This window comes from Frieseomelitta varia, unplaced genomic scaffold, assembly GCF_011392965.1.
Source record: "Frieseomelitta varia isolate USP_RPSP 00005682 unplaced genomic scaffold, Fvar_1.2 scaffold_891, whole genome shotgun sequence".
NCBI classification, from domain to species: domain Eukaryota; kingdom Metazoa; phylum Arthropoda; class Insecta; order Hymenoptera; family Apidae; genus Frieseomelitta; species Frieseomelitta varia.
Window position 1 is genome coordinate 334,549 of NW_025110691.1, and position 11,405 is coordinate 345,953.

The 11,405-nt window shown below is 39.0% G+C and overlaps 1 protein-coding gene across 2 annotated transcripts in view; it reads right to left on the reverse strand.

Moving 5' to 3' along the window:
• Positions 1 to 11,405, reverse strand: part of LOC122537195 — a 69,178-nt gene that overhangs the window by 3,121 nt on the left and 54,652 nt on the right. For both annotated transcript variants that reach the window (XM_043670207.1, XM_043670208.1), the window contains exons 3-6: positions 5,093 to 5,193; positions 3,802 to 3,950; positions 1,366 to 2,326; positions 14 to 529 (exon numbers count right to left, since the gene is read on the reverse strand). In XM_043670207.1, coding sequence (XP_043526142.1) covers positions 14 to 529; positions 1,366 to 2,326; positions 3,802 to 3,950; positions 5,093 to 5,193 — 1,727 coding nt within the window. The remainder of the gene's footprint in view (positions 1 to 13; positions 530 to 1,365; positions 2,327 to 3,801; positions 3,951 to 5,092; positions 5,194 to 11,405) is intronic.

The window sequence follows — 11,405 nt, forward strand, 5'->3', positions numbered from 1 at the left end:
GGTGGTTGCCCACCTCGATTCCATTGTAAACCGCAATCTCGTTTCCGAGGCAGTAGTTCAGACTGAAGTTCCGTTTCTGTGGCGTGTACTCCTGGTCCGGCTCGTTTCTGATTATCTTCATATGAACGGAGATCTTCTCGGACGATCTGCCCATGAATTTGTAACTGCACAAAGTGTTCGGCGGATACCAGCTTTGCAACGACCTGATATTTTCCCTGGTGCGCTCCGTGCTTTTGTAAACGAACTCGCAATTTCGATCGTGCCTCACGCCGGACGGCTCCTCCGTTTCCTGAAACGACAACTGGAACCCGTCGTGCATCACCGTGCCGTCCTGCTCCGTAAAGAACTCGACGATAATATTTTTCCCTCTCGAAAGGATCCGTGGCACGTGACCCTCTCCGCAGAACTTGGAGATCTCGAAGATCTTTCCGTCCACGTCCTCCAGCAACGTGAGATAATCACCGACGCAACTGGTGCTCCCCAATTTTTCCGGCGCTCGACCCTTCTTTGCATATCTGTAGTCGGGGACCTTATTTCGGACAAAATAGAGATAACTTGGTTTTCAATAACATTGGTTTCAATCACTGATCTCGATTATTCCGTTTTGTTTCGTAAGTTACGCAAGTCAGATCGTTTTGGTGCGCGCGTTCGTATCTATCGCTCGTGCTAGACACGAAGCGAAACGTTTAATCAACTTGCCCTGGGAGAGGCAAACTTCGCGGCAACTGTTTAGCGAGAGTTTGGTAGTTACTGTCGTATCCTCCGTGGCGAAATTAAAGCGCAGCAGTTTCGCGCTAAAATAATTTCTGCAATTGCAACGTCTATCTACGCGGCGGTCGATAAGTGTTCATCGCTTTCTGAGAGATATTTGTCGTTCGTCGTTGGCTATCAGTGAATAAAAAGGTCGGGGAACGAAGATGTATTTTGGTACGTCGTAACATTTATTATCTGACTCGTTGAAAGAAGCGTTATTAATTTCTTAAATATATACTTTACGAATCAAACGATTTATTGAAATTCAGGATTAGTTATTCTAGAGGAAACGCCTTATAAGTTCGCTAACCGAAGCACTTTATAAGTCCAATTATCTACTAGCTGAACGATAAACCGTAAACCTTACAAGTTCAACCAAAATCAACTAACCGCTAGCGTGTATCGTAAAGCAGCAGGACGAAAAAACATCCTGTCCGATCGATCGGTCGATCTGTGCATCTTAATCTGCCAATTAGTATGCGCGCGTGATTTCTTCTCCTGCGCCATCGTCGCCAAACGATACGACGTGGCAATCGATCAAAAGGTTCATCAACCCGATCAAGACGCGACGTGGAAAGTGTCGGCTGAAATAAATTTACGGCGATAACTCACCTGTAACGCGGTGATCTTCTCCTGGCTCAAGCCTTTCCTCGCGATTTCGTGTCCGAGACCGTCCGGCAGGACCATCCTCGCGTCCGATATATCTCTCAGATCATGATCGGAATTCCTCTTCGGGCTTATCGAAGAGTCCATGGACTTCTTATGGACGCGCTGCGGGTGACGAAGTCTCTTCTGGATAGATTCCGGCCGGATCGTCTGATCACGATAGCCGCCGGATTGCCTGGAGCTGCTGCCGCTGCTTCTCGTGCCGTGGAACGTGTCTGCCGACGACTGTTCGCTGATCTCTTTCGGACGGCCGACATTTCTCCGTATATCCTCGTTCCCCGCTTTTCCACGAGAATTGCCACGCCCGCCCTTTGACCCGTCCGCTTCCTTCTTGGCTTTCTTCAACCTCCTCCGATTATTCCTGCCCCTCCTGGCCTTGTGCGACGTTTGCCCGATGATAAATTCTACCTCCTCCTCGTGATCCGGGCTCCTCCTGGCCCGTCTCACCGCCGCCGTCACTTCCGTCGAATGTCCACGTTGCTCGTCCATCGATCTGGCAATCCTCGTTCTCGCCGCTTCCGCGACGATCTCCACGTGCTGTTCGCAGTTCTCCGTCTGGCAGCCATCCTGCGACGTACGGTTCATCAGATCGAACAGGTCGTCCGGCTGGCCGCCGATTTTAAAGCGGCCGGCGCTCGACTCCAACGCGATCCGACATCGGATGCCGCGCGGGTACACGCCCGGATAACCCGGCGAGGCGAGCTTGCAGGACCTTCGGTCGTTCCTCACGGCGCACTCCAAGGGACACTCGGTCGACGAGGACGGGGAGAAACCGCGATGACGTTCGGCGGCTAGCTGGGCCGGCAGTATGGAAAACTGGGCGGAGAAGATCACCGGATTTTCGGCGGCGAACTTCACGTCCGAGTCCATTATGATCGTTAAGTTCGGACCCTTCCTCAGGAACAGCCTGCGGGATAATTAAAGGGGTATAGTCGAACCGGTAACAGCCTGGTTGAAATAGAATCTTGCGATTTAACGAGACAACACCTGCTGGCAGACGGTTTTCACGAAGGTGCTTTGGTGGTTGAAATGTTTCGATATTTTAAATATAAAATGTCTAGCTGCAATAGACTTTTGCGACGCAACGATTTCACATTGTCTGTGAAGAATTTGTAGTGTTTCTTTAGATGAAATGTCGAGGTTCGAGACTTTTACGTATGGTTCGAGCTAGAAATCATTTACAAAGTTGTTGAAGACTTTATGAACTTGAAAAATGGGCATTAAATTCTTCAGTATACAATTAACAATTGAAGAATAATTCTTCTCAAATAGCCAATTAGTAATAAAAAGAAAAAAAAAATGGAAAAAATGAATTCAATTGTTCATTTAACACTTTCGTTAACTGCTGCTTTCCACGAGAGATCAATAATGCACAAAAGATTCATTCAATATTAAATTGCAATGTTAATGAGCAAGAAATAAAAAAAAAAAGAGTATGTAAGATATATTGCGATAAACGCACATAAACGAAACGATCATTTTCCTCGAGAGGGGTTAATCGATTAAATTCTCTTGATTAAATTAAACGAAAAGAAAAAAGCAACTCAATCAGTGTAATTGAATATTGCGGTAAAATATAATGACGCGCTGTTATTGCTACGGGAAATTAGCTGTCAAACATATTCGATAAACACGAAAATGATTAAGTAACCGCGTCGAAATGAATTGTAACGCAGAAACGTATTAATAAGGATTACAAAAGAGACCCGAAAACGAGAAAATTGAAATTAAAGCGAAGCCGAAATCATCAGGCACACCGACTCGGGGAAATATTTGCACGCATTAAATTCTGCGTTTATAAGCGGCTTGGAACCGCTACATTTCGGCCAACGGGCATCTGTTTAATCCATTATCTACCAGCGGTACACACGTTTGATTTACCACTTGCTGTGAATACTATCCCGGCCGTTTAATTATTTTTCATTAACGATCCCACCAATCACTCCGCCCTCTTATCTACGTGTACATATTTAGCACGCGCGCACTTTATCGTGCAAACGTTTCGATAACGAGCTATTTCGGTGATTGCTAAGTTCTGTGTCTTTGTAAATGCAGATTTCTTCGACATCGTTTATTATTCAGACACAACGAGTACGATAGAACAGGAAATGATGTAAAATCGTGTATGCAAAGTGTATCGACGAAGCAATTACGTAAATCTGCCCGTGTAATTGTAGTAGAATATAGCAACGACTGATTGACGATACGAGAGACACTCGTCGCACAACGATTCCATAACGATCTGTATGACGTAGAGCGACGAGCTAAAAGTATTGGCATAATCGGGTTTTCTGGTATAATGTGATGATCGAATTGAAAACGTAAATACATTTGTGAAGAGAAGATTGGATACAGTTGTGATATCGATTTTGTGTATCGTACCTGGTTGTGTTGCCACTCACATAGCCGCAGTAACGTCCTGTTTCATCCTCGAGATCGTCGCCGCCATCAGAAAATTGAATATAAGCACCCTCGCATCTGGTTTCTTTCAGGAAGCCAACTTGCAGCCTCCTAACTTTTAACTCGATCACCTGTATTGGACCAAATTGTTTCACCACGTTGTTTTCGCAGCATCTTCGAAATATTTATTACTGGCGAACGGAGGCTCGGCGCGAAAATTATTATATACATCGAATGTGTTTCATATGGATTTTAATTAATTGGCAAAAGATCTGGTAATTTACGAAGTAAATTAATTGGATTATATTAAGTTTTAAGATCGAAATAAGATCGATCAAGAACATAGATTTAATTCACAATAAATTTTACAGACTTTAATATAATCTAATTTATTTAGATTTCTTCTATACTCTGCTTCGTTTCTTCTGCTCTCGATTTCTGATTCAATTAGATCTAATTCAATATAATATCAATTTTTAATATAATTAATATAATATTAATTATATATAATATAAAATTAATATTTAATATAGTTTAATTAGATTATATTAAATTTTGAGATCGAATTAAGATCGATCAAGAAAATAGATTTAATTTACAATAAACTTTACAAAATTTAATATAATCTAATTTAATTAGATCTCTTCTATACTTCATTTCTTTTCCTCTCGATTTCTGATTCAATTAGATCTAATTTAATATAATATATTAATTTTTAATATAATTATTATAATATTAATAATATACAACATAATATTAATAATATATAATATAATATTAATATTTAATATAGTTTAATTAGATTATATTAAATTTTAAGATCGAATTAAGATCGATCAAGGAAATAGATTTAATTTACAATAAACTTTACAAAATTTAATATAATCTAATTTAATTAGATCTCTTCTGTACTTCATTTCTTCTCCTCTCGATTTCTGATTCAATTAGATCTAATTTAATATAATATATTAATTTTTAATTATTATAATATTAATAATATATAACATAATATTAATAATATATTAATAATATATAATATAAAATTAATATTTAATATAGTTTAATTAGATTATATTAAATTTTAAGATCGAATTAAGATCGATCAAGAAAATAGATTTAATTTACAAATAGAAAATATGACAAATGCAAGTAACAAGTAAACTTTTGCGTTGAAAAATGCCTGTTGAGATGATTTGTGATATTTAATTCGCGACTTAGCTACTTGATTAAAATAATTTAATTCTCAATTATTAGTAAGACAATTTTGATCGACCTGAGGGTCTCTAGGAGGTGCTCTGATGCGAATAATGCATCGTCCCATGCGACCTGTCCATCGTACCCATCCAACAGAGTTCCTGACTGTGCGATTGCATCCTGCGAAAAACAAACGTCTGATTTTAATCCCTCGTGCAACAGGAGCCGCGTTTAATTAAACGTAAATTGTTACTGCGGGGAAAAATGTAACGGGATATGAATTTGAAAAAAAAAAAAAATCGCAACTGTCCATTGTACAGCTGACGTATGTGAAATCCGAATGTAAAAACCAGCTTCGTTGTTTTCAATTTGAAAACATTTCCGGCGAACGCCGAATAATACCTAATTGCACAAAGACCACGTTCGTGTTATCACAGAACTTTCCCGACGAAATAAAGCTTGATTTTATTCGTTGCAGTGATACATCAGAATTATCGCACGTAATTCTGTTTGTCGTGTGTAATTCTATAAAGATGAAAGAAATGCGACCGACTCTTCGAATATACTCGACAAATTCATGATTTGCCAAATTTAACGTTAAAATGTATGTAAGTTGTACTGCCTGAGATATGACTTATTACTTAAAAATCTGAAATTTGACGCCATGTAATTAACGCCAGGGAAATTTTCCTAGAAATAATATTTCAAATTAACAGAAGCAATCTTTTTTAATTAAACTGATTCTCCTTGTTCTTTTATGCTTTAACATCTAAGCTAATGCTTTTACGAGAATGTTTTGGTCTCTATACGAGAAATTCAATTTACAATCACAACATTTTGCTTTGAAGCATTTTAAACGTTTTCCCTGCATCTATCATAAAATTATAAAGATTATTTCCATTATTATTGAAACACAAGTCGCGATTGAGATTGTTAGGTGAAAGAAAAGGCTGCAAATATACTTGATTCTACCAAAGGTATTACAGACTAGCAATTAAGTGGATTAAAGTGAACCGAAAGGGATGCTCGTAGTACAACGTTAAGTAGATTTTCTTTATAAATTTTTTCTTTACATCTCATAATAATAATACGAAGAAACATGAAACGGTTTGCCAGCTGTTTATTTATAATACTCTTGTAACAAAATTTCGCAAAACGGTCAGTCTTTAATAAGCACATGCTTGTGCTAATGAAGAAGATTAATCGAGAAAAGAAGAATCGTGTTAAAAAAAAAAATCTGAATAATTCAATTGTGAAAATGTAAAAATTTAAATTAATAACTTAAATTTTGTTAAAACTTTGTTAAAAGTTTTGAAATTATTCTTGTCTATCCATCTTTTCGGATATTCACTTTTAAAGAAAAATTTACAAAGCTACGATCATTCCTTATTGATGATAAAATTTATGTTACAATTAACAATAGAATAACTTAGTCGAATCGAACTATTCTAGTTAAAAATTATACTAACGTGACATTTCATTGTCAACGATAATTATATCATCAAATTTTATTTGTTACCATTTTTTATTTAGGCCTTACGAAAGGAAATTCCAAGAGTTCGATTTATATTTTTCGTGTCTTCTGTAGTTTTATGAAATTTGAAGTATTTATAACATCGCAATAAATTATTACTTGATTCCTCCAGCTAGATCGATATCGTTATTTTTTAATTATTTCTCGTTGAATTAATAGTTTCGACATTGGATAATGATGATTAAATATCGCTCAATAAGTACAATCAAGCAAGACAAAAAAAAAAAAAAAGAATCGAAAAAAATTTTCGCTAAACGTGTTAATGTGACACTTCAATAATACAACAAATTCCCATTGTTTTCACATTTTTCTTAAAAATATACGTACGAATGTACACAGTCTATTGGTGACATTTTTCAAAGGAAATGCTCTAAAACTACGAAACAATCCGAAATTGCTGTTTCTTCTCTCCTCGGTGAGAGAGAGTTTGTAACTAGTGAAAGCGAATGCGCTGCGTAGCGAATAATATCGTCGTAAAGTCCTGAAGTAACACGGCCCTTTTAATCGTCAGCGTCCGAGGATCTTTGCCAGTCAGCTTGACGCAATGGCCACTAATCCGGGCGCGTTCCGAGCGCCATAAAGTCAAAGAAGTAATTCGTTAGAGCGCGAAAAGCCACTGTATCGGCCGGTGGCAGACGGGCGTAATTCACGCTTATATCGTTACGCGCACAACGCCTCCATTGTGTTCCGCAAATAATACCGGCCGTATCGCATCCGCGCCACGAATATTGTTAGGACAATCGCGCAAACAGGGCGACTTAACATTTTGTTCGTCGCTCGCGTTAAAGCCCGGCCAATTCAGCCGGCCGTATTAAAAATAAGTGCCAGAAACGGAAACGAACGACGGTAGATACATGGAGTCTCGACAGATCTGAAGCACGAATGTTTCTTTTTTTTTTTTTTTTTTTTGCTTAGTGTCCATCGAGCTCTTGATGGCTTGTTTCTGGAAAAGGAGAGATTCCAGTGATGCCAGAGTCGATATTTTTCGAATGCAAATGTAAGTGAAACGAAAATGGAAGGACAATATGTATAAGTATAAGAATTAACTCTTGAGTTGATTTTATTTGACGAAGGACAGAACGCTACATTTATGAAAAAATTATTTGATCTGATCAATTATATGTTATACGGAGGAATCTTATTTATACGGAGGATTCTTAATTAAAAATAATTCATTACCTTTCGTGAAAGTTTCTTATTTGAGACGAAATATGATTAAAAATGCAAAATTACGACACAGCTCGTGTAATATACGTATATAAATAATAATGATCGCAACGCCGCGATTAACGAATTAACACATTTCTGTCGGCAATTTACATAAGAAGGATCGTAAATATTCACCTGACGATTATCATTAACGGGAACTTAAATATCGGGGTTGAATAAACGTAATTTACAGCGCTCGATAAAACAGGATTTCCTCGCGATTTGATCGCATTATCGTAACCAAAATAACGGCCAACTGTTTTCACGCGTAACTGCTAATATCGCCACTTGAACGGCTCGTTAATTAAAACGATTTCTCCTGCCCCCTGTTTCGTTCGGTACACGGGTCTTAATCGTCGCCCGGCAATCCCGCGCGTGCTATATTTCTACTTGCCCCGACTAATCCGACTATTTTCCGGCGACAGAGCCCTAATATTCGCGTATGTCGTTCGATCCTCATACGCAATTATAGCGTGCTCCCCTAATGAGATTCGGACAAACGATCGAACTAAACCAAAGCGTACCCGTCTTCGACCATTTTGTGTACGTCGTTGTTAGGGTATTTTCGAGCAAAAATATGGATCGTTCGATGAATTTCATTTTCGTTCAAACACTTATGAAAAAAAGGGACTTGCGAATCGAGCGTTTCGTTCCGATGAGATCCACACACGATCCTTTTTATGATTTTATGAAAGGTTCGTGAGAGGGGGGGGGAGAATTGCCAAAATTGTGGAATTTGGAATTGCAAAGAAATTACGTTTTACGACGTCTTGTTGCAACGTATATGGAGTATTATAATAACTTGTCTGATCTTTTCTACGATTTCTTCTTTTTCTTTTTTTTTTTTCACGAAAAGTTTCATACTGCGGGATTTTTGTCTCCTGCAGAGAAACAATATCTCATGATTGTCCAGAATATCAGACAGTGATCTTTCGTTGAATGTTCAATCTTCATTAATTTGATTTTCTTAGTAATTAAGAATTTTCTTAAGAAATTCAAATTGAAATTTAGAAGTTAGACTGTATAACTTGCGTATGAAGTAACGTGACGAAATTATCCTAAAGAGACAGACACGTTCAAGAGTAATCTGGCTAACAGTGTTTATCATATATCGCGATATATGAAGGCTGAAAGGAGTTAATTACGTATCCAAATGACGAATGAGCATAATGGAGTGAAGTGATAACTGAAAAAAGAAAAAAGAAAAAAAAACAGCGACCATGGAGATACGAGTGGAATATAACGAAAGAGCGGATAATGAGAAGGGTAATTAATTAGATATCGTTCGCGACGTGTTGCTTCCATTGCTGTTTCCATTTTTTTCCCATTCCATATAAATTACGAGCGAGGAGCTAAATACCGCGTTTAATTGCGATTTAATCCGTGATAAAATTATTACCTCGAATCATTGTTTGCCGATCGAGATTTAACTATTCGGCACGAATTAAACGTCAAAACGAATTCAAATGATTATTTTCGCAAGACGGAGGAGATAATTAGTTGCTCGACGAGTTCGTTTCGCGCGTCTATCGGCAATCTGATTTAAAAAGCGCTTTCAGCATGTTAATTTCTTCTTTAAACTTCGTTAATAATTGAAATTTTCGAAACTCCATTATTCACGTAGTTCGTTCCACGCGCAATACGTAGCTTACCCTGTAATGGTTAAAAAAAAAAAAATGAGAAAACTGATGAAAAAAATTTCCCGGGCGAAATGTGAAATTACGCGGCAAATTATATAAAACATTTCCGAGGGGAAATAAATTGCGATTAATAAAAGCTAAGTAAAACCTTTTGACGTAAATTGCTCGAAAAACGATGGAACAACGTTTCTTGTGACATTTCCAAACGGGAAAGCGTTTACACGCGGATAAAAAAAGATAAAACGAATTAATCCAGCTGCCTTTCAGAAGAAAATTCAAATTGTTTCAAGATGTGTATATATTATTTTCGTTTGGAACAGACAGGAACAAGAGCAATAAAATATTAAAAGCTTTCCCCGGTACTTATCCTCTCCGTGGAATCACATCAGTATGATTTTTCTTTTTTTCACGAGTAAAGTAAAATTCATCGTCTGGGAGTGATTCCCCTTTTTTCATCTCTGAATCGACGAACTAGCAACGAAAATTATTTTAATGAAATATGTTGATCCTATACGATCGCTCCTGTATTATCTTTGCGCGACGTTTCTTTAAAATTTTATCAAAACAGCCGAAGCTCTGCGAAATATAGAAAATTCAAAAGCATTATTTGCAATGCGCGCGGAACGTGAACTGTGGAAACGGCGAGGGAGAATTGAAAATTCAAAAGCGAATTAAACGTGATATTATAATGGCGGTAGACGACGTTCGAACTGAGTTTCGCGATAATGAAACACGATGTTAAAAAGAACCACACTTCGAAACGCAATGATCGAAAAGTATGAGCCGTACGTGTGCACGATTAACGTTCAAGAGAGATGGAATTAGATGTGACACGCCCGCCTCGACGAATATTCTCATTTACATGAATGAAAAACGAAGGGAACAGAGAACTTCAATTCCATTCATTTACCTTCCCAAATGTTTTCATTTTCATCCTGGCTGAACGACGTAGCTGCGCCACGGCTTATTTTCATTCACGCGGTCGAGGCGCTTTGCATAAATCGACGATAAATATCTTTTATTTATATCGACAGTATCCCCCCGATAGGCGAGAAGAAAAGAAGCGATACCATGAACATTTCCCGTGGAAACTTTTACAAACTCTACCCTCCCCCTTCCCCGAAAGAGAGAGAGAGAGAGAGAGAGAGAGAGGGGGGGTAGGAGGGGCTGTTGAATTTACTTTTAAATCCTCGATCGGAGCCACTCGATCCATAAATACCGGGTTCCACGTCGAAACGCAACGGGACTTGGGAATTTACGATTCTTATTTCGACCGGCTCCTCGTCGTCAGTCTCATCAGCTGAAATCATTTATTTCGTCACGTCTCGATAAATCACCGGCCTCGTTCTTCTCGCGAAAATTTCGCTCGCGAAACCTCATCAATTTCGCTCGGGCGGGAACGAAGAGAGAAGGAGGAAGGAGGAAGCACGAAGAGGGGAAGGGAGAAGCGAGTGGAAAAACGAAAGAGCACGGTTAGCAAAAAGGAAAAAGAGAGAAAAAAAAAAAAAGAAAAGAAAAGGAAAGAAGGGATTATCCGACGTAAACGAGTTAGTTTCTTTCGAAGGTGGGTGGAGAACGGCGGACGACCGATGACGACGTGGTCCTGTTTGTCAGGAAGGACAAACAGCACCGTGTGCCCTTACGGTCGGTCGGAGAAAGAGTGATTAGTGATCAAGGATCACGGCGGTGATGGCCGCGGGAGGAGCGAGCTGACATCTTCGAGGTAGATGGTCCCGATTAGGGGCTGACCCGCGTGAGAAATCGTCGCCGAAACGCCGGACGACGGCGTTCACGGTGAAAACAGGACCTTATTTATTCAACGGCTCTCTGCACCGGAGACTAATGAAATTACTCAGAGGCCGACGACCAGAGGCAGGAGTTTACCAGTTAATTAATTGGCATTGATGCAGCCAATTCCATTGAAATGAAGCGCCGTCCGTTGATGCCATTTCCGCCTCGCGACTCTTATGTTCCCTTCTCCCCCCCCCCCCCCCCCCCCCCTTTGTTTT